This window comes from Anarhichas minor, unplaced genomic scaffold (genome assembly GCF_050575085.1).
Source record: "Anarhichas minor isolate MPS153535 unplaced genomic scaffold, ASM5057508v1 ptg000024l, whole genome shotgun sequence".
Classification (NCBI taxonomy): Eukaryota; Metazoa; Chordata; class Actinopteri; order Perciformes; family Anarhichadidae; genus Anarhichas; species Anarhichas minor.
Window position 1 is genome coordinate 6,725,954 of NW_027466470.1, and position 27,617 is coordinate 6,753,570.

At 40.6% G+C, this 27,617-nt stretch overlaps 1 protein-coding gene across 2 annotated transcripts; it reads right to left on the bottom strand.

Moving 5' to 3' along the window:
* Positions 1-8,599: 8,599 nt before the first annotated feature.
* Positions 8,600-26,384, bottom strand: LOC142956277 (FYVE and coiled-coil domain-containing protein 1-like). 2 transcript variants are annotated; one of them, XM_076097789.1, is made up of 18 exons: positions 26,292-26,384; positions 25,483-25,573; positions 25,029-25,135; positions 24,383-24,508; positions 23,191-23,297; positions 21,645-21,788; positions 19,855-19,945; positions 17,305-19,752; positions 16,879-16,971; positions 16,491-16,582; positions 16,075-16,242; positions 15,676-15,816; positions 14,425-14,633; positions 14,110-14,251; positions 12,761-12,865; positions 11,795-12,005; positions 11,057-11,166; positions 8,600-10,899 (listed from the first exon to the last, which is right to left on the bottom strand). In XM_076097789.1, exons 2-18 carry the CDS (start codon positions 25,541-25,543, stop codon positions 10,824-10,826), a joined length of 4,431 nt encoding a protein of 1,476 aa, XP_075953904.1. In that variant the 5' UTR covers positions 25,544-25,573; positions 26,292-26,384; the 3' UTR covers positions 8,600-10,823. The 2 variants fall into 2 exon arrangements, with proteins under 2 accessions (XP_075953904.1, XP_075953903.1); XM_076097788.1 differs by having other exon boundaries at positions 16,491-16,609.
* Positions 26,385-27,617: the final 1,233 nt, after the last annotated feature.

A 27,617-nucleotide genomic window follows, 5' to 3' on the forward strand; every position in this document is an offset into this window, starting at 1 on the left:
GCCCATCATGATGCTCAGGCATCACTAAGTCATCAGGATACATCCTCTGGGGACGATGAATGTCCAGCAAATAGTTGTCAAGATATTTCAGTCTGGACCAAAGTGGTGACGAATCCTTTGATACGTGTGTTTAAATCTTCTGCTTAAACTCCACAAGCGGTTCACATGCCTCCATCCTCAAATAATAAAAGCTCTGTCCATCACACAATTTGCGGACAAAATGTTGAATACGGTCCACTGGTCCGCGTCCTCTACACCTGTACTCCCCTCAGAATAAAAGTTAAAGTAATTGTGTGCTTACCCTAGCCCTGAGGTCCACAACGTTTCATCCCCGTGGTTCAACGTGAAGCGCACTGTTGTAATTAGCGGGGTTAATATCCCGGGCAGCATCTCTAAATTAAATCTCTAACTCCATGGCGATGCGTCTGAGTGATGCACCTGTTCACGGTAATTACAGATGCAGCCTGGGAGTGTGCTCATAATGAGTTGGGAGAGTCAAGGTTGAATCACTTTAAAGGCACATCCCACCACTTTGCCAGTAATGTTTTCAGTCTGTCTACATTGAAATTGTAAGTCACCCACTGGGAGAGGAAGCCTGGACCCACTGGATGTTATGAAAACTACACCAATGACTACAATCGTCTTTAAGCTGCAGAATGACGTCCAGACTGGTGCCTTGGATCTCGGGGCAGCCTTACTGGTCAGTCGGTCGGTCCATATTTCGACGACTATAAGATGGATTACTATGATATTTGATAAAGACATGCATCGTCTCCAGAGGATGAGGCTTGCTGACTTCAGTGATTAACATTTAATTTAGCTCCACCAGCAAGTCAAATTTTGCACTTATTCCATTCAACATTTATTAGATATATTGGCACAAAAGTTTGCATGGATTTATATATTTCCAAGATGATGTATCCGGATGACTTTGGGGATCCCACAGCTTTTCCTCCCCTGCTACCACAAGGTTGAAATCTTTGGTTGTTAATCAGTCAAATCTGTGTTGTTTACAATTCGGGCCACATCTCTACTGAACTTGATATTCTTGCCATATTGAAAAGATTTATTAGAGCCTTTTAGGACATGAAAGCAATTGTAAGTGGCTAAAATATGCAAATAGGTAAAGGAAACATGTTTCAAACAGGAGATGGAGGAGTACATTTGAGTATATTTGTGCCATAAGTAAAAAGGATAAACAAAACAGAGCAAAATAACACAATATGTCGGTGAAAAAGAACGGATGAAGTTTGCCATTGAGTCCCTCTGAAGCCGCAGTATTTTCCCAGAACAAAAAAAACATTTGGCTTATGGCTGGAGCAGAACCTAATCGTGGTCCATACTCTGGTTGGAGTTTAATTGTCTGTATTGCCAAGAGCTTCTAATTCTGTCACTGATGAATGTCAATACTCTGAGATGTGCAGATGAATAGTCTCTAGTTTGCAATGATGCTATAAAAGCAATAAACCCATGAGAAGACATGCACTTAGAGATTAAAGCTGGATCATCTGTCTGTCTGATACACTTCTGTCAGTCAGATATTATTTAAAATGAAACATGCATTCTTGCATTCTTTATCATATATATATATTAATGCAACGGTTAGGTTATTAATTTGCCTGAACTGCACTTTTGATGAAAGCAGAGCAAAGACAGATAAGCAGCATGAGATTGCTCAATCAGACACACATAATGCAATTAAAATGGCACGACATCTAGAGTCAAATGGCGGATGCGATTAGCCGCCCAGCTGAACTAAATGTTCCTACCAGGGCACACTTGAAAAAAGTAATAATAATTTTGTCCTGAAAGAAGGCCTTGCTCCTTCATTTGGCAGCAGAGACCTGACATTCAGATTGAGGGGTTTGCATGAGATCATCAGCTCTGGTGACAAGAATCTACAAACGGGATTTGCCTGGGGATTTTTTTTTTTACTGTTGTAGCTCAGTTGGACTTGCTGAGGTAATGAAGAGCTCTCAGTTTGAATTGAAATGTCCCTCATTTTGTTTTGTCAATGTCCCAGTATATAAATGAATGCCGCGACACCATGAAGCCTCTCCGTGGCCCTGAAGTCCTCTCCGACGTATCCCGCGCCCTCACATCTCCTCAGACAATTTTCTGCGACCCTTTGAAACCCGGCTCTCTGTGTAAGTATGTGCTTAGGCAAGAAAGGCCGTCTGCACTAATTGAAGTCAATGACACGGGCTGCAGGGGCGCGAGAACAAACCGCGTCTCCATGGAAACAACATACTGGCAAGTGTGTCCAGTGAGGAGCCTGCAGCGCTACATTGGAATTGCGGTTTACACCAATCTGAAACCCATCATCAAGAGGGAAGCAGCCAGAGACACAGAGAGAGGGACTCTTATTGTCTCCGCCAAGTCCTGCTTCGCCTCAATGTATGTGGTACAAGACGTCAAGAAATCCCAGCTTGTGAGGGACACATAGGAGACAGTATGAGTGACACATTTTGTGGAAAGTTAGTGGCAAACGTCTTACGTAAACAGAAGGGTAACAAGTCTTCTCAGGTACAAAGTAATAGGAGGCAAAACAATTACAAGTAACAAAAAAAATTGGATAATTTTTGTTTTCTAAGAGTTGGGATGCCGACCGTGGACTGCAGTGTCCCTGGTTGTCGGGTTAAGTAAGTTCAATCCCTGCTTCTTTTTCTCCCCTCATTTCTTGTCATCTCTCTATCGTCAACTATTAACAAAGGCATAAAATATCGCAACAAATACTTTCAATCTGAACTCATCGTCCATGCTGGCTAAGAAGTCATTGTTCACAAATGCAGTAGTAAATCATGCGCACAGTTCATAAACGTATCAACAAACACATTCGAGTAGTTATTATACATATTTAAAAATATGCACTTTGAGTCAACATTTCATTAAGCTCATGTATTTAGACACGTGCCTTACCACAACACAAAAGAGCAACACTGAGACCAAGGAATTGCCGGACGTCTGATGTTCAGCAAGAAAACTGGTGAAACACAGAACGTTCTGCCTTTTTTTATCCACACAAATAAATTAGAGGGACCACTCATACCTACTGCATCAACACCTATAAATATTCTCCTATTTTCATCATTTTCAACTTGACAGCCAGTGAGGAGGAACAAGTTCAAACTTCAAAAATACCGTTATCACTGTGTGCCCCTTGAGGCCGCCAAGTGTAAAGTCTTCTAGAATATTTGACTCATGCCAATAAAGCACTGTAGTGAAACGCTGCAAAGGAGTTATTAAAACAAGAGGACATTTTTATGTATTGTCTGTTTAACAGTTTTTTTTTTTTTTAAAGCTGTGACATGTCTGCCAAAGCAGTTCAAATATTCAAATTTAGAAAAGCAACACTTGCTTTCTTATTCTCTCATTGTCGTTGCAGATTGGGAATGTCTCTGCCTGTTGTGCGGTGAGCCCGCTCCAATCAAAGTCCCACACAGAGCCATTGTTGCTGTGGCCTCTGCACTGCGCTTGTGTACTGTACTGTATGTACTGTACATACTGTAATGTACAGTCGTTCACATTCTGTATGTGTCGGTTGTTGTTTGGTATGAGAATTCATGATCTTGTTTTTCTCCCCTCAAGCTTTAGACAGCATCTCGTCTTATGCTACTTTAAAAATAACATCTCTGATCTTTTGAGATGTTGTGGGCCGAGGTTGCTCTAACAGAGTTGCCATGGAAACAGTGGCCATCAAGCTACCATTTCTCTATCTACCTCTAGGTAGAAGAAAGGCTGTAATGAACAACTCTGCCCCCTCTTCTCCTCCTCCCCTCTGCTCTACATCTGAGTTAAGATGGTGGGGATTTGTGGGTGAAGCAATGCATGATTGGAAAAGAAGGAATGAATATGGCTCAGCTGCACATACGTCACTCATACAAATGCGGTACATAAAGACACATATATACATACATTATATAAATGACTCACTCCCGTTTCTCATCACCCTGCTGGATGTATTTCCTGAGCTTTAACTCTTCCACATTCATCATAACGACTCTGATAAAGCCAGCTGAGAGGCTGCTGGTTCGTAACTACAGAAACAAAATCTCCAGGCTCGATTGATCGGCGGGGGTGGGGGGTGGCTAAGGGCGGGGGATAAACACATCACTAGTTATTCTGATACATGCGGAAAGGAAAGACAAATTCAGATGTAGTCAGAGCTGGTCACACTGCAGTAATGATACCTTAGTCGCCGACCACTGCAGGAGAAATGCAGAGAGATGAGGTCACCATCACTGGTCAAATAGAAATTCTGAATCAACCAGGATTGAAATCTTATGGATTGCCAATTTAAGCTTTCAAAACATGAGACGCTTACACAATTGAATGTGCAGCTTAAGATGCAACTGGTAGTTCCCCATCCTTTTAGCTTGTGACCTCACAACAAAAAACAGTGTCTAGTTGGGGTCTCTTGTCATGCTTCAGATGTTAATGAGTTGTTAGCAGATCTGAAACATTTCCCCTCTAAACTTCTCAAATGGTTTCATTTAAATGAGTGTTTCATGGACAAAGAGGCAAAATTTGTTTGTTGAATTAGTTTATTATAAACTAATAAACAAATAAAACCTGTGGGCGCTAGGTTAGCACAAAGAGCCCTAAGATCTGCCCTGATGCAAGTAAGCTAGTGGAGAGGTGTTCTTTAGTATTCACTCCATCTAGGTGACAGAATGCTCCAAATCACCCTCAATCAGAAAAGGGTAAGCCAGCAATGAAGAAGAAGAGTTTCTGGCTGACAATATCTGCAGAAATGAGGTTTGCGTTACATGGAGGAAGGATCAGAATACCCCGACTGTGCAGTTCCCCACTCTTAAGCGCTACAGCATCAGACCCTGATTGGCCAAAAGGTGAAATGCACGCAGCTGCTCTCAGTTCTTAATCAGGCACAACCCCACAACCTACACAACAGGTGATCTGAATAACACTCCAATCAACTCAAGAAAATTGTGAGATTCAGCCGAAAATGAATTGGGAAGCAACAAATGTCAGACAGACACAGTTAACAACCAGCTGGTGAACATAGTGGAGCATTTAGCAGCTAAAAGTGACTGAATAACAGACAAACATTCATCAGGTGGACAAAAACATGATTAAAAATGACAGCTGATGTTGTTCTGTATACCTGCTGGATGTGTAAAAACTTAAAAGGAGACAACGTGTCAATGCTGTGTTCACAACTCGTTTCCTTTATCCCAAACTGGCCATTGTTATTACAGGTTTTAAATATCTGAATCTGAATGATTATTCTACTTCTGTCCTTCATAATCACAGCTGAGCTTTACGTCGGTTGGATGAAAATGCATGATGTGCCGTATCCCGAACAAGCCTGGGGCAAAAAGAAGAGGGGAATCAGGAGAACATGGAGAGAGTCAAAAGTAAAAAAAAAAAAAAAAAAAAGTTATAAATAAAGGAAGGTGGGTCCAGTGGAGGAAACATGATGTGCTGCTGTGTGGGGAAAGTCTCTGACGGGCTTGTTGTGATGAAGGGTCCTGGTGCAGCAGGAGCTGCAACCGTTAGGCTGGAACTATGTTTGACAGGAGCAAAGCGTCTAAGAGGGGCCAACACAACCTGCCAGTACCGCTATGGGGGGGCTGCAAAGCTTGAGGAGAAAAATTGTTGAGAGAGGAAACACACACACACACACACATACACACATGCACACACATGCATACACAGTGAGTGGACAGATGGAGGCACACTCACAAACACACACCAGCGTGCCTGTGCGGTTATACTCGCACACATTCATGCATACACTGCGGGGACACGGTGGCGAGTTCATATCAGTGCTGCTGTGACCTCTGCACACAGAGAGGCTGCCAACTCACTCTGACCCATCTTTATTCAGTTATGATAATGCCGTGTCACACAGGTACAGATTATGATAAGGTGTCTGAGGGGAAAGCTTAAATAGGATGAGAGCTCGCAAACTGGGAGTGTTACCGTGGAGAGCGTGCTGCCTGAGACTTCATCTGCTGTGATTCTGAGATGCTAAAGCCTACAGTGGAAGATATATGTAAGAGTCACACAGGACTGCATCAAATCACATTATTTTGTTCGGTCATCCTCTGCTTATAATACAGAGCAGGACAGTTTAGTCGTCAGAGTTTATAATTTACTTTTTTCCCTTCCTAAATCTTTACTGATTGTGTCTTTACATGTCACTAAAATGTACTTTGTCCACTATGATTTTGTTTGAGGACATAAGCTGCCACAGTCAGGTCAGATATTCACAATATAACAGTCCTTTTTCTGTATTTTCTAGTTCATTAATGTCGTTTGTTTTACTGCCAGCAATGCAGATGTAGAGGCCCTGTGGAGCAGAAGACTAGAGTACATTATTCTTTTCCTGTCTGGTTCTGCAGCAGTATTGGACTGAAATAAGTAAAGTCAGAGTTACCATTTTTCAGTGCACACTCCTTTTTGGCCCAAAGCAATTATTACTTGGCAGAACAGCACAGCCAGTCTCTTAACAAATTGATATGTATCTACTTAGAATTTAGAGTAGGGGCACTTAAACAGATAACAAAAAAACAGGCTGAAACCACAGGCAAGTAAGCAAATGAAAAGACGCAATTAACCAAATCTATAAAATGGAGATAATAAATCACTGAGTTAGGAACCTATAGTTGAACTGTTTGATGTGAGATGGAAGAAGAAACCGAAAAAAAAAAACATTGTACAAATATGCTGAAGGCAGAGATTTATATTCAGAAAAGAGAGCTCGGTGAGAGTCAGCAATGAGTTGTGTTGCTTGCTACGTGACTGCCTGTATGGGCTCATAGTCTTTGTTCCCTCTTACCAAGTGACATACCATGACTTGTAGCTATGAGCAGGGCTGGATTAATGACCTGGCAAAGTGTGCAACTGCCTCAGGGGCCCCAAAACCCTCGGATCCCAGACGGATGCGGGCATATTGGTAAATGATGTGTCGATGTGTATGAAAGAGTTTTAATAATTGTTCGTTTTGGTTTATGGGTTTATCTAAAAAGGCAACCTAATTATTTCATTATGTGTTCTTCAACCACTGACAGGCATTGTTATCTGCTAGAGGGGTTAAACTGTGAAGAGCACATCGCTTCACACAAGAGCACTCTAGACAAACGATTTATGACACATTTCATGTAACACAGACAAATGCAACGTGTCTGACACTTTACAGTCTTTGATTCTCGGCGGAAACATGTTGCAAAATGTCTTACGTCCTGTGTTGAAACAGACTTTGACAAGCAGCAAGAATGCGATAATAAAAGTTTTTTTTTTTTTTTTATTTTTTTTAAAGGAAGTTGAACGCTGACATGTTTTATCACAGAGCTTTCAGATGTACTGCAAATTCCGGTGTAACTGTCAGATACACAGTATCCAGAAGTGAGGAGGGGAGAGGTTAAGGCATGTTCTTCATCATATTTTATTATAGTGTGCGAGTGGGAAATTATATTGCTCAAGATGGAGAGTGCCGTATAAGAAATGTGCATATTATATGCGTGTACAACAATGCATACTTATGTGTGAATGTCCCCTTCTGTGGATTGATTATCTGTGTGCTGCATTATCATTAAACACACACACATACACACACAAAGTGCACGGCGATAGTGCGAATGATCGAGTCAGCGAGGGCAGCAAGCAGGAGGAGAGAAATGCAGGAGAGAATAGTCGAGGAGGAGGAGGGGGGAGAGGGAGAGGAGGATGTGACATGATTTAGAATGAGATCATTAACCTTGAGAAACAGAATGGGCTTTGCGACATAAACACTATCTCTCAGACGGACACCTTGCTAGAACAATAGCTTGTGCACACACAAGCACGATACACTCATGAATGCTCAGAAAAACACAAGCAGGCGAGGAGGCGTGTACGTAAAAACACACACACACACACACACACACACACACACACACACACACACACACACACACACACACACACACACACACACACACACACACACACACACACACACACACACACACACACACACACACACACAATGTGATCCCTGAGCTAATCCCTAAAAAAAAAAAGTCATCAGCTCTGTCCCAAATACTACTTACTATATCTAAGCAGGTTTTGAGTGTGTAGTGCGTTCATTTTGGAAAAGTGACGACAAAAATAAAAAGGAAATTCGGTACGCTTACTAAAAGCGATTTGTAAGTGGGCTGTTGATGGACACTATCGTCCCACAATGCAATGCACAAAGCAAATAGAGGAGCTGATCACAGCTGCCAAAAATGAAAATAAAACTGCCAACATCTTTAATGTGCGGTGACCTTCCAAAGTTGTGTATTGCCTCATTTCCTGTTGGTAAATATATAGATGATTATGTATAGTGGAGATGGGAAAGATCTTCAATGTGAACAGCGTGCGAGCGTTCACAAAATCAAAACAATTGTACGATTCCAGAGATTATTCAATTGCTTTTGCTTGTTGTGACTTTTAAATGCAATTGTAATGTTTTCTTAACGTCGCATGTGTAATATATTCATATGCTTCTGTAGAGCGCTTTGAATAATCCATGTGTCTGAATTGTGAGGACAGTGAGGACAGCAAAATCACACTTTAATATTCAGCAGATACAGTAAAGTAACTCAGTCAGTTGGTTATCACACAATCCTTATTTATTTGTCCACAATCTTTAATCCATTCTACTCTAATTATTTAGTATGTTGATTCTATTTCAGTTCATTTGCAGGTTAAGCCAGAGAGCAAAAGCTTCTCCCTCTGTCAAATCCAGCAGTAAACATCTACCATCACACTCTCACTAGATACAGATGAAAAGAAAAACACATTCATTAACTGGCACAAAGGCTCATGGGATACAGACGGACAAAAAGCCCTTTCAAAAGTGCATTATACAGCAGTCATGTCGCAATGCCTTTTAATAGAAACTCCCATTCAACAACAATGAAATGGAAAAATATCGACCCCCAATATTTTTGGCAATATATCTCTCAGATAAGTTTAAGTGTCATTTGCCATTTTTCTTAATCTTCTTCCTAGTGTCATGTTCAAAATACAATTTACAAAATGGTTTTAAAATACTGGAAGACACTTTTTTAATTTGAAATTAGTTGTTGAAAAGCGCAGCAATGTTTCTGTATATTCAAGTCAGTATCATCAAAATGATGAGTGAAGACACAGTTGAGAAAAAAAAAGTACGTTTGAACATTCAAGCCTTCAAATAAAAAGGTCCATATAAGACAAGTATAAAAGTGATTTTTTAGACGTGTATTATTTGAAGGTTGTATGCTGAGATTCACAATACCTTTTGACACACTGCAGAACATCACAAAACACCCGTTTAAAAGAACAAACGTCTCTTCCCGTCTAGAAAAGCATGCTTCAAAATAAAAAGTGTTCTTATTATAATTATGTCTTGTTTCCAAAATAAACATTTTATCATCTAAAAGGCTTTTTGTATGCCATGAGAAAATGTCATTTCAGCTTCTATCTTCCCTAAGTGTATTACAAAATCTTCAATCTGACGATTCAAGTAACAGCTAAATATTTAAAACACTAAAACCTACATTTTGATATGTGCCCCCCCCTCCCCCCCCTTTTTTTCTACCCTTGAGGGTTAAATCTGGGAAATATGTGCACATTCTTAGTGTTTGCATGCATAGAAATCTTCAACTGCAATCATTAAAACTGCATTAAATTAAAGCCTGTTTCCCGAAGACAACTCAAACCGAGTGATGTGGCGGTTTTGCAGTCTTGCTACTTCCTGTTCTGCTTCATCATGATCGCAACACAAGAACAAAAACAAAACATTTCTTGCAATTTCAGACAGCTGAGAAGGCAACAATCGTTAGATACCGTACTGACTGGATGAGCATGAACTTTGAAACAAAGTGTCTCCACCAATGATTGTTACATAAAACACTAACCAATGTGCTAATGGAGCATTTATTAAGCACGTAAAAAAATAAAAAATAAAGTTAAGGTTAGAGTTAAATTAGAGTCACATTTTTCAAACTTAAAAAAACTATTGATTGATTAGAGATTTAGATGAACCGTCGTTAGTGTGGTAGTTCTCTGGTAAATAACTCAAGGTGCATTAGGCCATTGTGGGTAATGTTGCAATCAATAAGCAGGATATGATTCATGTCAATATTGTATCTTTATATGTGTTTGTAATGAGGAATGTAATGATTTGTCACATATTCACAATCATATCCGATTCCCTAGATACTTTAAAACAGACCTTTCTGTCTGGTTCTTTTAATCATAAATATTTTCTCACTTTTCAGGGACATTTAAATCATCATGAATATTGATATGACAACATAAAATGACACATAGCGTGATAGAGGAAATGTATTTTCGTCACTGTGCAAAGAGCACATTAGTCCCATTTTAAAAGACAGTAGTCTGACTTCATGAGACGAGGCAAATAACGGGAACAAACAGTTATACATCAAGCAACTGCGCCTCGTGCTAACGAATAAAAACGCAGCTTTACTTCTGCAAGGATGCAGTTAAACAAATGTTGCCAACAGCAGCTACATCTGTTGGCGCTGAGAAACCTGTATGTGCACAGGCAAACAAGTCGTTCTCTTTCAAATACGCAACAATCCTCCAATCATCTCAGAGTGACCTTTGATACCCTTAATGTTGAATTTAAACTACAACGTCAGGCTTTTTTAAAAGTGCATGCTCACATTCAATAATGTAACATTGTTTTACTTTTCTTAAAATGCATCGAGGTTGGTGGACTCCAGTGGACTCTAACCCAGATGCCTTGAAATGTGCATGAGTTTAAACACCTGGTCTGTTACAACAGTCAGTGTCACACCTGCTTCTCCTCCTCCCCGTCACGTTCAGAGGAGGTCAGTTCCATCATAGACGACAGGCTTGTCTAGACTCAGATGATACATCACTTTCTTTGAGATGAACCTTATTAACAGGAAAAACAGAGGATTTTTTGTTAAAAGTTTGCTCCTTACTTTCTAGTCTAGTAGAGGTCTATGCAAATATAGCGGTTTGTGCTAAAGAGCTGACAGGATGTCTTACAAACACACACAGTTCTCACATGGAGCACACAGGGACTGACCTGGAGAAAGAGTTGTCAAAGACAAGTGTGTACTCTCCAGCGTTTCTGACTTTCAGTTCCCCCTGGATTGTCTCTCTGTGGGAGTTACAGCGAGTCAGCGGGATCAAGACCTGTGGAGAGCAAAGGATAGAAATCTTGTTTGACGTTAAGGGTGTCAGGATTAACCGATTTTGCCAGCGAGACTTTACGAGACGCTTTGTTTGTGTGTGCTGTGAAATCTCTCCTCTCAATATGCAATATGGAGATCGGCCTTAATGCTTTCTAGTCGCCGATCCCTGATAGTGTTACATTGTGAACAACATATCCGTGTTAAAATCAGCAAGAAGAGAGCTAGCTAACGTTAGCAGCAACAGCTAACAGCTGAAGATAGACACTAGAGAGTGCCAATGCCAAGTATGTGTGTATTTATTTAAAAAGCACTATTGATGACTTTAACAAATTAAAGGGATATAGTTGATGATAAATATTTTAGTTCATGAGCTATAGATCTATTAAAACTATTCTTAATTAATTCTGAAAACTGTGATAATTCCCCTGACAATAATTATGATATAAAGATGTCATATTGTGATATCCCAATGAGATATTGATAACTACATAAGAGAAATATACTTCTGTATATTTTAGTTACCTTAAATCCTTAATTAATTCCACAAATACTGCATTTTGCGGCTGTTTGGTTGACTTTGGAGAAGTGTATCTGCCCTCGTTCCCTCTATTCATATGCTGGTGTCTCACCTTGGCCTGCTCCAGCGGGGTCTCTGTACTCTCCCTGTAGACCACACTGAAGGAGATGCTCTTCGGTTCAGAGGTGAACGTCCAGGAGACCGTAGGACCAGGACTACTCATGGAGATGGGGATGGTGCTGTAACAGCTGGACTTGATGAAGAGCTCTCGAGAGCTGTCCCCAAACCCTGAGATGTCCTCCACTGTGAAGAGGACGGAGAGCCTACAGCAGAGGGAAGTTCACGTGTTGTCGTAAAGTGTTTGTATAGCTGAGTATGTGCTTGGGGCGAAAAGAAGTGATGCAGCAAAACCAGAGATATCGTCTTTTCTATCCCATGTATTCCTCCTTGTCAAAACCTGGCGCCCACATTACCCACAATGCAACCCAAGCCCTGACAGTTCAGTTGGTAGTTCAGTGTTGTTATCCTAGAAGGGGCTAATGTAGCTTTAAGCTGCTAGCCTCAAGTAGAGATGAGCAGCAGGCTACAGAGGTCTGGTAAGCTCACCTCTTTCTAACTCCACACCTCCATATTTTTTTTTGCACAAAAGGCTTTTTGGAACTTTTTTCACATACATTATTAGACCCATAAACAGACTTTGAAGTGTAAAATCAATGGCGTTCCGCTTAAAAATGTACAATCTATTCTAGTTTTGGGGGATAGGATTTAGTGCTTTGCTAAATCAGGTACTTGATGACACAAGGCTTTGAAGCTTTCTCTGAACAAAACTCCTCCCAATTACAAAGGAAGTTAAACAGAGGTCCAAGTACCAAGTAACATTTCGGGAACTTGTCCATGCCACTCATGAATTAGCTTCAGGTTTCACTTCCCATTTTGAGATTCAGTGCAAAGTTTTCACCAGAAGAATACATTAGAAACTCCCTCTGAAAGTTTAAAGTCTAACCTTATGACCGCGTCCATTCGTAAACACAACTCGGGGGTTTTTGCCAGTGTAACTTTCACTGCATGCGAAACTCACGTGAGGTCTCCAGACTTTAGCAGGCAGATCTCTGCATCCTGTACTGCAGCACTGAGGTCGTCAGTGTCATCTGATGTGAGGTCTCCTGCACTGGCACTGCTGTTCCTAGAAAGAGTGATGGATATTCTACACTTACATAATGTAGACATACATTTGTATCACCCTAATCCACTGTAATTACAAGGTAGAATACAGACAGAATCAATCAAAGTGAACTGGAAAAACTCATCCTCATCAGAAATACTCAAACAGTATTATCCATCTCTAGAAAATGGAAAGGTGTCATACAACACATAGCATCTGTTATGCCCACTGACTTTACTCTGGCCTATTTTTGGAAGAGAGCTGTCTCTGTGTTTCAGCTCTGGCACACCCCCCCCCCTTCAGTGCCTGGAGCATCCACAAAGTCATCAGTCTGTCAGTGGAGCTGGATATCAACCCCCAGATCCAGTGCTTCTGCCCCTTTTTCTCTTGGCTGTCGAGCTGTTTGTTGGCTTCTGCTGCACCTCTGTTTGGGTTGTTCCTTGGAACAGGTCTATGTAGTTACCGTCTGTCTTGGCTGGCTAGTTGTTGGGGAGTTGTTTGGTAACCAGTGTGGATAACTTTGGGGAAGCCGTGTCGGGGTTCTCTGCCATTTAGTTTGTCATTTCTGTTTTCTCCTGTTTTGGGGCCAGTTAGGGAGCTCAGTACTGTTTTTCTGTTTGTTTCTGTAGGACAGTTTGACTCCTTATGTTATAGTCAGTGAGGGGGTTTTGTTTATTAGTTTGGCCGTAGAGACCATGATGTCCCTGCTTCCATTTTAATTGGATTATTTCTGTAAATCATTTTATCAATAAATGTTACTCAAGTGTTCCAGCTGCCTTCTCTTTTCATGTTCTCTGTTTCAAAGGTTCTTCAATAACTGGCTATGTTACTTCCTGTGAACCCCTAGACACATTAAATAGGCCGTAACAGCATTAAAAGCAAGAAAGTACACACGCAGTAGGGCTGTACAGTAAATGCCAAAATGCAAATATGTGCATGCGTTATATGACATTTTTTAAGCAATGAATGCAGAAAAATGTTAAAGCTGAAAAGAAAATGTAATTGAAATGAGTTCATTTAATTTTTCAAGATCATGCTCCAGAATTTATTTTCATTATTGCAAACATTTCCAGTTTTTTGACTGTGATGGGCTGCAGAACTAAATGTGGAACAGAGTGAACAGTTTGTTTTGAGAGTGGCATGTTAATAATTTAAAAAAAAATCAATTTCTGTGATTGGTATAAAATATCTCATGTGTTGGTTCACTGACTCCCTGCGCCGCACTATCAACTCCCCCTGAGAGTGAATGCATGCGAGATACTTACAGTTGTGCTGCCCCCTGCTGTCCGTGTGCAGGAGAGCAGGCGGTGGCAAAAGAGAGGGAGTCACTGTCATAGACCCCGCTCACCTCCTCCTCTGTGATGATGTCGAAAACACCATCATTCAGCTTGTCACCTTCATCTGCTCCTAGAAAATAAACACATTTTTCTAACATGTATTGCTAATATTTATCTATTTATTGTTTACTCTTTTCTTACTGCACTGTGTATGCTGTTGACAACACAACCCAATTTTAAAGTGTGCATTTACCTCAGCATTTGACACACTACATGTGTGTGTGTGTGTGCGTGTTATGTTACCTGAACCACTCGTCACAGCCCTCCCAGCCTGCAGCAAACGACTGAAAGGCGTCCCTGGTGTGCTGTGAGTCACTTCCTCCTGTGGGTGGCGCTCAATTACTGCACTGTGCTGGTTGTAACAGTCGCTGCAGCAGCGCTCTCTGTGGCCGCCCTGCTGGGTGCTCACTGTGTTACTACAGCAGTAGTAGCAGAAGGGACGCCCACACAGTCTGGGAATACACACGTTGGGATTGAGATTGAGTAAAAAAAAAATTGCTTATCATTTTGAAACGTATATTATTATAGTGCAGAGAGGATTTAGTATGAAAGAAAGTAAAGCTTTTAAAAGAGAGATACATCAATAAAACAAGTCAATACACAGAAATGCATCAGAAAATGAACAACTGCTATTTTTGTCAAGAAATTGCCACTGATAGACATGCATTTAAGATGCTGTTTTAAACATTTCTGATATCTAGCAGTAAGTTGTCCTTCCAGTGCTGCATTAATTTACAATACAGGTAGCGATTACACTGCTTCTCTAATGAGCTGCGTTACTCTCAGACGTGTTCATCAACATGCTCATTGTGTACTGATACAACCTGACAAACATACATGGTTTATATATTTAAGTAATCTAGAATTGGTTACAGAAGAATGTCGAAATGCACTTAGTAAGATGTTCATCCTTTAATTTTAGTGCAACATCACATGCTGTACAAATACAATAATTCATGTATTTTCGGCATTCAAAAGCACCGACACGACATGGAGTAGGGCTGTGTTTCAGCAAGAATCTGGCAATGCGATACGTAACACGATAGAAGGGGTTCCAATTCAATATATTGCGATTTTTTAAATCTAATTTGAGGAAAACTGTCATAGTATGAAGAACATGTGCATGAAATCTACTTTTCTATACAACCAGAACAGCGGGATCTGCATGGGCATTTATCACAGTCTAAAATCAACATCACAGCATTGTAGCAACACTGTATTGTGTTTTGACGAATACCACTCAATTGGCAGTGGAAGTTATCTTACTTCACTACTGGGTTAAAGTTGGTAATTCGAAATGGGAAGTGAAATACAGAAGAAAAATGTCATTGGACTTCAGTTCCTGTCACATTTCACCATCTTGACCGAAACAATCACAAAGGGAAATGGTTTAAAAGTAGTGACATTGACATTAGTGTCATTGGTTTACCTGGTGACATATCTATTATAACGTAAAGTATATTTATTTTGTATATTTACAGAGGACCATCTGACCTGCAGTTGTGCTTGCGGAGCAACCAGCTGAACTGACTGTGACAGCCCAGACAGTAGTTGACGTCCCTCTCCGTCTCCTCATCCCGCAGTTTCTGCTCAAACTCCAGGGCATCGGACTTCTGCCACAGTGCATCTTTCTCCCTGCAGAGAGCACCATCAAGACTATTTGCAAATGCACAGTATACTGCAAAATACACAATGTAGATGGTTTGCTTGTGGCCATTTGAAAACCCAAACCCAAAGACATTACGCAACAAATGTAGGCCTCATGTCTCAACCCTGCGTTGTGCAGATTTAAACCAAATTAATCTCACTAACAAAAAGGAAAACAAAGACACAAACAGAAAAAAACCAACATGGTATGCCATGGTAAATCTGAGTAAATCAGTATGCTTATACCCGATTAGTTCTACGAGCCTTTCCTCCAAATTGATTTTGGTGCGGTAAAGATCATCGAGTTCGGCAGACGTCTTAAGATCGAAGCTCTGTTTGTCCTGTGTGGCTCTCCGTAGATTTTCACTCATCTCCTGACAGGTCTGCTGAGCCGCTGTCAGGCCATCCTCAGACCTGCATCCATACAAACACACAGGCCGATTCATGAACATGAGGAATCTTTGGTGACTGCGATTGTGTCCATGCAGTTTGTATTTTTAGACCCGAGTTTTAAAAACAATACAGAACAAATAAGACAAATTCCTAGATGAGGCATACTAAATGAAAAATAAACATTCCGATCGAAACCCACAAGATTAAAAACATTTTTCACAGAGCTCTAATTCAGACCAGAATGTGTGCTTATGAATACAGTATCTCACCTTGATAAATTTCCTTTCAGATGGATTATCTCGTCTTCTTTCTGCTGGATGAGAATTTCAGAATCGGCCATCTGGATGTTTTTCTCCTCAATCTGTTGGCAATATCTCTGATTCTCAGCCTGAAACCAGTACAGCAAAGCAAGACATTATTTCTGGCTCTTTGCGAATCATTCCTGTGACCATGATGTTATGATTACTTCAATTGTCGATATACACAATGTAACTGGTTTCCATTATCAGTCCGAAACACACAGAACTGTACAAACATGCATTTCAACCAGAACTTAAAACATCCTTGGACTACTTTAGTGATACTATGGGGGCCAGATTAACCTGCTAATGATAAACCAAACTTTCTGACAGATCTGGAATCAGTGTGTCCTCTCACCTCTAGCTGTTTGAATTTGTTCTCCAGTTCGACCACTTTCTCACGCTCAGTGGTCAACTTCAATTTCACCTCCTCCAACTCTTGAGTCACAGTCTGGATGAGAATACAAATTCATCAACTGATTATTCAGCAAACATGGTACAAATATAGAAATTACAGTAGCGTTGCTGATATTACCTTGACCATAAAACAATCTAGCAGTGTTATTAAATGCACATTAGCAACCAGGGTACGCACTGTAGTAACCTGGTTATTGTAAATCCCTGTTTACATGTAGCAGGACAGCAATCCAATTTTTCTTAACAACACAAATGTGCTTTCATTTTATGGTCCAATGTTCAGGATTGGAACAACTGTAACCGGGTTACTTAAGTGCATACAAACACATTAAAGCATGCTTCATTTCTTTAGCTGTTTGTGGCTGACCTGGAGCTGGCTGCCGTGGCTCAAGGCTTGGCTGCTGAGCTGGAATCGGATAGCCTGGATCTCCTCTTTGCTAGTCTCCTGCACAGCTCCAGCCTCCTCTTTGGCCTTGCTGAGCTTTTCCTGCAGCTCCTGCTTGGTTGCCAACAACCCGTCTTCGTTATGGAGCTGATCGAGCAGCCGCTGGTTCTCCTGTCTCAGCTGCTCCATGTAGGTATTCAGCCTCTCCGTCTCCCGAGCCGGCTCCTCGTCCAGCTCTTGGAGCCTTGTTGACAAGCCCTCCCAGCGCAGACGAGCCTCTTCGTTCTCAGCAGTGAGCATACACACATGCACGCCGAGTTCAGCTGTTTCTGTGTTGGCTCTGTGGAGCGCCTCCCCGGATTCACTGATCTCCAGACACAAGCCCTCGTAACGCAACTTCAGTTTGTTGAGCTCCTCTCTGGAGGCCGTCACCTCCGCAGCCAGACCTGCTCGAGCCTGAGCCTCACCGTCACGCTCCCGGATAAGAGCCTCTTCTCGCTCCCGGGATCGGAGAATCTCATCCACATGCCGGCGGTTCAGCTCCTCCACCTGGGCTTTGAGTTGCTCTGCTAAGACACGGAGGTCCTCCCTGGAGTACTCGGTCACCTCCTGAAGGGCCTGAACCTTCATCCGCTCCTCAGCTCCTGCTAGAAGCTGAGCCCTGAGCTCCACCACCTCGTCCTGGAGCCGGTGCACCTCCCTTAGGTTGAGCTCCAACTGAGCCTCAGCCAAAACTAGCCTGAACGGGGCCTCTTTGGTTTCCACTAAGGATTTCTGATGCTCATCATGAAGCTTCTGCATCTTTTCATTGCTCTCTGCAGCTCCTTTTTCAGCATGACGCTCCCCAGTCCTGCTCTCCAGCTCCTCTGCTCTAGCTTGCAGATGCCCACATTCGACAGTCTGGTCTCTCAGTTTCATCTCGGTTTCTTGGAGTTTTTCAAGTAACTCTACTTGGCTTCTTTGGGACACAATGAGGCTCTTGTCCAACTGCTCAGCTTTGGCAGTAAGTGAGTCCAGTTCCTGTTGAGTTGTGGCCGACCGTTTCTTCAACGAGGTCTGGACCTCAAGAAGCTCCCAGTTCTCATACTCTAGCTTCTTTATTTGAGCATCACATACTTCCTTCTGGACGAGCGCCTTCTGGGCAATCTCCTCCAAATGCAGGTTTTCATCTAGAAGCTTCTTCTCCCTATCTTCCACACACATCTTTGCAGCCTCAACTCGGCCCTTTAGGTGCTTCTCAGAGGCCCTGAAAGAAGCTAGCTGGTCTAACAAGGCGGTCCTGCTCTCAGTCAGCTCTGTAATGCTCCCCTCACTCTTCTTAACTGTTTGGAGTAGCTTAGCATTTATTTCCACGAGATTGCTGCATTTGGTTTTGTAGTCCTCGAGGTTCTCAGCGGAAGCAACTTCATTATCAGCAAGTTGAGAGTTCAGACTTTCTTTCTCAACATTTAACTTCTCCAACTGCTCTTCAAAATGCTTGATTTTCTCTGAACTAAAGGCGAGCTCTTTCTCTCGTTTTTTTAGAGCCGTTCTTACATCCAGCAGCTGGCTCTCGACTTCCTCACTCTGGCTACTACTCACCCTACATATCTGCCCTACCTCGTCCCTCTCCTCGTGCAGTCTTTTCCTCAGGTCCTCCGCCTGTCGTTCTCTGCACTCCAGTGACGCGTGTAGATCCTGAAGCTGGGCTCTCAAGTTCCCCGTCTCTTTCTCTTTCAAACTCAGCGCCCCCTGAATTCGACCAACTGCACTTTGGAGCTCCTCCAACCGCTTGAGCGCCGCCTCACGTTCGTCATGGGCTCTGGATTTTACTTTAGCCAGCTTCGCCTCACTGTTCCTCAACTCTTCTTCCCTGAGTTTTAGTTCCTGGGACAGACGCTCAGAGTGCCTGGCCCTGTCCTCAGCCTCTCTCTTTGCCTCCATCCTTTCCTCCTCCGTTGTCTTGAGTTTATCCAGGAGTTCCTGGATTTTCCAGGCTGAGTAGCAGTAGCTCGTGGTTTGTTGTTCCTTTTCTTTAAGAACCTCGTCCAACTTAGAAAGAAGCTCCATATTTTTGTCCTCAGCAGCCGTGAGTCTGTCTTTAAGTTCCCCGATTAATTCTTCACTACAGGTTTGAAGGTGATTTGCTCTCTCCTGATGATCTGTTTCTCGGTTACTTTGCGGTGCTGTAGATGCAGATTCACCAGAGGACTTCTGAGATGCTAACAGCTGGCCTTGAAGGTCCTTAACCACATCTTTCAGCTCAGCAGCCTCTTTCCCTAACTCCTGAACCCGTAACAGAAGCTCCTGCTGTTTCAGCTCGGACTGGTCGAGCTCAATGCGGAGGTTCTCTGCAATACTGCAAGGAGAGGGTTCCCCCAGTTCCCCCAATTCCCCCAGTTCACCAAGGAGACTGTGACTGAGGTCTGAGAATGGGACAAGCTCCTGCACCTGGTCAGAGAATGGAACAAGAGAACATTAAAGTTTGAATGTCACATTTACTCAAATATTTGTGCAGAATTGTCTATGTTTAGTATGTATTTAATTAAGTACCTGTGAGTAGCCGCTAACGAGACTGTTGATGCTGGAGCAGCGACTGGGAGGCCTCCACACAGAAGCTGCTGAGGCGGAACCTAAAGTTCGCCTTTGACATAATGAGATACCAAATATTAAGATCTTCAACAACTGGTAAAGACAAAGAGTAAGATAAACATGACATCCAACTGATAAAAAAACAACAACCTTTACACAAAAGAGGAACTTAAGTTGACTGAAAAAAGTATTTAGGTAGCTCTACAGTAACTGCATTTTATGGGTCTCCTAATTTCCTCATATTTAACAAAGAAATTTCCCAGAATGGACAACTTATACAAAAGGTAAATCAAGACAAAGCCCTTACACAGTATAAATACTAAGTACATACTAATTGTGTATGTTTTAAAGAAAGAACCAGGAAATGATGGAATAGCTAGAGAACGTAATAGGGTGAGGTTTTTATGTCGTTGCTGATTTTCAGAGGAACTTCCTTGAAAGAATTGAAAAAAAATTAGTGACTTAATGACTTAAAATTGTGTGTCAAATTTCATTCATTGGTTAAAACCTACAATACTTTATTTGTTAAAAAAAATCTCCATATTTTTTGAATATGTTTGCCTGTAATTCAGAACTGCACATTTTACATTTCTGCATGTTCAGCTTATATCTTGTGCATCAATTATTACAAATGTAAATTTAATAAAACATATTGAACATTATTCATTTTTACTATGCTTAGTGACAACTGAAATGTCACTGCATGTCAGAATGTACAACTGCTTTCTAGGAAATTATTACCAATAATGTCATGTGATCGGATTTCCTCAAGCAAATTGTTGCAAAGTTCCCGTGGCCTGATTGCAACAACACCTTAACACATAATACTTTGCAATCAGACTTCACAAGAAAGTAGGTCAGTAACTTAAGTAAGCCTACTCCTGGAATGCATGCTCGTATTTCTTCTGGTGAAGTGATGAAACTGTTTCCATCCTGTCATGATTCATGTTAAAACAACTAACTGGGTTTGGGCGGAGGTGTAATTTCAGGCTACTCATGGTAAATAGCAATTGGAACAAGTAGTTGTTCAAAAGAAATTACAAAAACACAAGGCACTTACACCATAACGTACATATACTTTATGTACACCGTACAATATATTCCTCTATAACAGCCCTCGAAAGAAATACTGCAATTGTGAATTTTATTTTCTTCATTCTTGTTCATAATGTGCGTGACAGGTGTTGATTCAACCCTTTCTCAGGTAATCTTCCGGACCATTGTGTTGTTCTAGGTGTTGCTGCACTGCATTACATTATGAGATTTAACCAGTAAGCCCAATAATGTCATGCACAACAACAACACAAATTAGGCCTTTTAAAAAAAAACTGTGTCCGCTGCCTGTAGAGTGACTGCAAATTGATGAGAATGAAGTGAAAAGTTTTGGCAAAGGTGCTGACGTGAGGAACAGTGATCAGCGCTCGCACATTGTCGGCACCCACTGTCTCACACACACATTTATACACGCTTAAGCAAAAAAAAAGAGCTGTGAATGTGCAGAGTGATCAGATAATTAAGTGCTACTTCAAGTTGTGAAATACTCAATATTGCTTCACCACAATGCTGCATTAACTGCACTAAACTGGGGTGTTTTTCAAACAAAGAATTTCCAACCCCGAGGCGGAAGGATTAGAAGCTTTTATTTCTTCAGTGTCTGTTTTTTTTTTTCATCCATAAACAATATCCAGAATCAACTTTGTGTTTTTCCTCAAAAGGAAAGTGTAAACAGATAATTGTCGGCATTTCTTTACCTCGCAAAGTTTGGCCAATCTGCATCCAGGTCGTAACCTCTGGCTGCCACATCAAATTGGATCTGGTTGAGCTCATAAAGATGGTTGATCATGTCAGCAGTGACATGAGACTTAAGGAGGGGACTCCGGGCATAGTACCAGTCGCTGTGTGGGAAGAATAAAAACAAAAAAACACCAAACACAATGCTGAGGAGAAGGCGAACACACACACATTTATTTTTATTTGACAGATTACAATGTTGTTCACTGTTGATTAGGCAACGAGATTTAACGTTATACTGTGCTATTCATGATGAGACCAAATAAAATAATAATCACTGATCACATGCAGCATAAATAAAAGCATGACAAATAAAAGGTACTATATAAACCGGTGATTGATGAAGTACCTTTCTGGGGGTTTGGAATGATTCATTTAAAAATCTTGATTCTTACTCATGATTCTCAAATGTAAAAAATCTATTTACGACGTTCTTAATGAAGAAAGCCTAACTCAACCACAAGAGACAATGTGCAGCACTCACACTCTAGAGTTATATGGTGGTTCATCTTCAAAACAGGCAAGCAATTGGGCGCAATTAAGATTAAACATAGCATCAAGACAAAAAAGTTTAACCTGGAGGAAGTTTTGAGTGTGCGTTAACTGGAGAGCAGAACAATTATTGTCCAATAAAGGCCTGGTTCTCGGCTACAGAGTTGAATAGATTTAGACTATTTAAGAATTGTTGACTATGACCTTTAATGAGACTGTTCCAGGAAATGTTCGGTTTAACACAAGGGACATTTAGAAATATATAATCAAAAATAAAGTGAAGAGATAAAGAAGTAGCGATAAATAACTCAAGGATTAGTTTAGGGACAATATGGGAAATTTGATAATCTGCTTTCTTGCTGAGAGTTAGATGAGAAGATTGATATAACTCTCATGTCTGTACGGACACAGCCCGGCTAGCTGTTTCCCCTGTTTCCAGTCTTTATGCTAAGCTATGCTAACCAGCTGTAGCTTCATATTTACAAACACGAGAGCGGTATTAAGCTTGTCATCTAACTCTTGGCAAGAAAGGAAATAAGCATATTTATCTTTTCTAAATACAAACATAGCACTTGAAAGAATGTAATTAAGTGTTTCAGGTTCCAGGAGTGTCTTTAACTTAATTTCCTTTTGCTCTCTTGAAATAGCAACGTAAATCACAAAAGGCTATCCTGGTTAAATGAAGCAGGAACTAAATTGACATTAGGTTTGATGAACGGCTGAGGAAGTGAGACGTGACTGTGGGTGTCTATGGTTGGACTAAGTGGCTGTTGTGTTTTCTGTGAAAACAGAAATAAGATGTTAATCAGGAAGGGAGAGTCGCACTTCCTAAACAAGACATCATCGCACCATAAAGCACAAACATGAAGAGTTCATATAGTATGAACATGTATCGGCAGCTTGAAGGAAAAAAGCTCTATCTATCTATATATATCTATGTATATACATCTATGTATATACATCTATATATATATAAAACGTGGTTGTGTATAGAAAGAGTGTGTTCTCGCTTACCTTGTGGCCTTCTGGTTTACAAAACACTGCTGTAGTGTGTCAGCAAGACGCTGGTGAACCAGTGAGTAGCGGATGAAGGCCCTTCCTCTCCCCAGTGAGGTCTTCAACTGAGGACAGACAAAAATATACACACACACACACACACACACACAGACACAGACACAGACATTACCTCTCTGCAACGTGGACTGACCTCAGTAGTCAGTGTTCTCTATAGTCTAGTCAGTATCATACAGGTCAAACTATTTTTACATAAAGTGGCTCCTTTCTGAATAATCTCTACTTAAATGTGGCAACAATTACACTTGCAGGACATTAAAAGACGAGGAATTAATGATATCTTTCATCATTGATTAGTCTGGCCATTACTCTCTCTCGTAGTCGATAACTATTTGGTCTATAAAATGAAAGCCCAGGGTTTAAGATGACGTCTTCAATTGTCTTGTCCCCCCCCCCCCCCCCCCCAACAGTCCAAAATCCGAAGATACTGTATTTGGCTTACAATGAATGTAATGAGGCCATGGGAAAGTCTGATTTATTTGCTTGACAAATGACTCAAATGCAATTAAAATAGTCGTCTTTGCAGTGTCATCACTGCTCTAAATGTACAGTATCTGTCAGTACATCCAGACTCTCCAATACATTAGCAGATGGAGGGATTTAAGTAAGACAACAGACCCACAGATCTACCAGAAGGACACCAGCTGGAGACTGATTTACATCAGAGACTGACCGACAAGAAACAAGAAGAGTGAAAGAAAAGTAAAAGTAATATGCTCACAAAGATGTGGCACTCACTTATTACATATTTCCCTAATGAATGGAACAATGGCGCTGCACTATAGAGCCCAACAATCATTCGATACTGAACTGAAGCACAAAAATCAATATCAGGCAAAAGACAAGCTACTAATTAAATATAGTACAATGAGGACTAGTTCAACTACAGTAATTTCAGTTTGAAGCTCACCAACTGTCAATTCCCAGGATAGAAGGTGAGGAACAAGGTGTAAGGCAGCAAGTGAATTAGCAGCAGAGAGTCTTACTGTGCCTGATTCACCTGAGGATTAGTTACATGGTGATGTGCATTCGTGTGTCTCCATGTGTTGCACGACATGGCAGTGCTGAGGCGACGAGGGTGACTGTGTGTGTGTGTGTGTGTGTGTGTGTGTGTGTTGCAGAGGAGGATTACCTCAGCGATGGACTTAACAAAACGGATGCCATCATTAGCTCCCTTGATCTTAATCAGGCAGTCGCAGAAGTAATCCCAGTAGTCTTTCCTCTGACTAAGAAAGGTTGTCTTCTCTTTCTGGTCAAACTGAGAAAGAAACATTACCTCATTATTGCATAATTAATGTTACATATATATTATAAAATGTCTTCAGCAGTATGGATTGTACAAAAGGGTTTTTTCTGGCACGACCGTGTGTAAATATTTAATGTTAATGGTAGAAATTGTAATTAAAATGATTCCTATGAACTTCCTCCATGTTACACCTTTGTCTCTCTAGAGCTATGGTTCCCAACCTGACCTTCCCCAACCAGACCTTCAAAGTGTCACTACATTGAAATCATCTTGTGACACCCAAAAAGGTTGGGAACCACTGGTCAAGAGAACTGGTTCCCAGTGTTTTTAACTTGTGACCTTTTGGAGCAAAGCAATCCTCAGTCACAACCCCTTTGTCACATATGTTTGAGATGTAGACAACTCAACCCAAAAGTTGATGTTCGCTCCTCAGGTTGTTTCATTTGAAAAATGACATGATCATTTCGAAAACACAAAACCAGATCATCCTGATGAACTCTCAACTAAACGTGTAAGGTGTGTGACATCATACCTGTAGCAGGTATTCTAGTTTATAGAAGAATTTGTGCAGGTTGGCGCTGTCGTCGGTTACAGGTTCACCACACTCGTTGTGTTCTTTACTCAACTCAAACACAGCATCTGAACCAGACGGTAACAGCATCGTTAATACATGCACACACACAAATATCAAAATGTGTTCACACAGAAGCCAAAAAAAATAGTCGAATCTGCAGTTTAATGCTCCCATACTATATTTTGTCAGTCATTGATCTACATGCACAAAACATTTCCACATGAAAATCTATCATCGATCTAAGTTTTGCAGTTATTCTGGGAGCAAGATACTTTCTGCAGATTCTGCTATTTTTTTTGCCTTGATACATCCTGTTTGGAGACACATACAACTTACAATAACAATAACAAGCATGCATTATATTGAGAGAGACTGTAAGGGATGGTGCTCATTGTAAGTGTGAACTAGTTACCATGCAGATCTCTGATTATCCTCTGCAGTTGATTGTCTCCAACTGATGAGGAGGAGGCCATGGTTGGGTACGGGCAGTTTACTCAGGAAATCTGCTCGTAAGATGAAAATGACAGATTGTGAGTATTTGTGGAATGATCCTCATGATATAAACACTGTTCATCATATCCCTGAATTGTCCAGGATATAACTGAGCCCAAAAATCTAAATAGTAATTACAGCATGAGACTGTAAAAATATGCCAGAGCTGCTACTACATGGAGGTAAACACAAACATAGTGCATCCTAAACTAGTTTCACCCCTGCTGTAAAGTCTTATTCCATAAACACTACATTGTATTCTTTCCAAACAAACAAGTCTTAGACAAATGAGACAATGCTAATACCCCAGAGGGGTCCATGAACTTGTTAAGAGGAAGAAACCACAGTGACATTAGCAAACATTTGCCTACAGTCAGAAGAGGAACAACATTTGCATCACGACGAAAGACTGAAGCTTATCCCTGTTTGCAGCGACAGTATATCCTTGACAGGCGACTGACAACATGTTTTATGTATTGTTATCTACTGGCGGCACAACAAACCAGCAAAAATGAATTAAAACACTTTCAAACGGCTTCAAAATGCAACAAACATAAACATAAACATCGATTTGTCAAAGCTGGCGAGCGCTATCCTACATGCACCTGTTCCCAGCTCTTCGTTTCCTGGTGGTATTTTATGTAAATTTCTGTTACAAACCATCGCAGTTTGGTTGTAAGTAAAGCGAAACACTTCAATATTAAATAAACAGTTGAATAATAAACGTACTTGATGTGTAAAACTGTCCAGAGTGTCCTATTTGTAGGTGATACAGCAGAAACTTGCTACCCGTTGAGGGGCGGGGACTGTGAATGATTGACAGGCCTAACGGATCAATGGCTTCAGCTGCAACTGCTGAAATCTGTCCTAGTTTGGTTGAGAGACAAATGATAAATAAACAGACTGAAGCTGAGACGTGTCGTGCTTCATGAAGCTAATATTTCATGGACTATATTATACCTGACATCCTTTGTTTATTATATATAATACTACGATGATTACACACTTAGATGGGAATTTTGATGTAAAAATATATTTTTGTGGACCAGTAAATAACTCATGGCATCAAGATGCATTGTATAATATGCAAAAACATATATCATGTGCTACAAAAGATACATCTAAATATTTATTTTTAATAGACTATAATCAAAACCTTTATTTAAATAACGTCTTTATTTTATTTTGTTGTTATTAAATAATTATGTTTTAGTTATCATTTTGTTATTGTGTGAATAATATTGAATACAAAAAAACAACAATAAAAACAAAATTAAAATAGAAACAAAAAAAAGATTCTCCAGGAGGCCGAAATCAGAGGACTGTTAGATAAAAAAAACAAAAAAACGAGAATTTCATCCTTGGCATTTTTCACGTTTTTGTGACAATATATAGGAGACTCTCAAAATAATCTCAATGCCTCCTCCATTCTTGTTTGTAATCCTGGGTCAAAGTTGTAAGAAACTGAGAAAGTGCTTTACTCAAGTGTAACAGTTAATGTAACATCATGCAAAATGGAATATGTTTTTTTTTTTTTTCAATTCGGAGAGTATTCAATATCGAAGAGTAATGGCCGCTAAAAAGAAGTATTCACGATTCAAATTAAAGGGAACAAGTCTTTTCACAAACGTCACTTGTGTAGGTGATCTGAAAATGAAGTTGGATTTCTGTTCACCTTTGTGGTCGATACTTAAGGAACAATTCCCAGTTCCAATGACACATGACACTTGCATGAAGGACTCTGGTGTGTGCAGATAGCCTGTAAGTTTCCACATTTCTCATTTATTTGTTGTAGTGAGGATCTGTCATGATACTGAATTCAAGTTTAGAATGTTTTGTATTTTGTAAAAAATAAATTTTTACTGAAATAAAAAAAACAACTGTTAGTCTAATACGAAAGATAGACATTAAAGTAGGAATGCTTTATCTCCTTATTTCAAGAATGTAGCTTTAAATAAATCTTTGAAAAAATAATAAACTTCTCCCTTACCTCTAGTAGTAGCCATGCGGATAGTTATGGATTTATTTTGCTAGCGTTAGAGGCACTTGCCAATT

Bases quoted from the DNA above. Each gene is read 5' to 3' on its own strand.
- LOC142956277 (XM_076097788.1), bottom strand. From the start codon at position 25,543: ATGGCCTCCTCCTCATCAGTTGGAGACAATCAACTGCAGAGGATAATC. The intron at 25,136-25,482 runs GTAACTAGTTCA...CGTCTGGTTCAG, and splicing joins GATAATCAGAGATCTGCATG to ATGCTGTGTTTGAGTTGAGT. The intron at 19,753-19,854 runs GTACTTAATTAA...TTCTCTGACCAG, and splicing joins TCGTTAGCGGCTACTCACAG to GTGCAGGAGCTTGTCCCATT.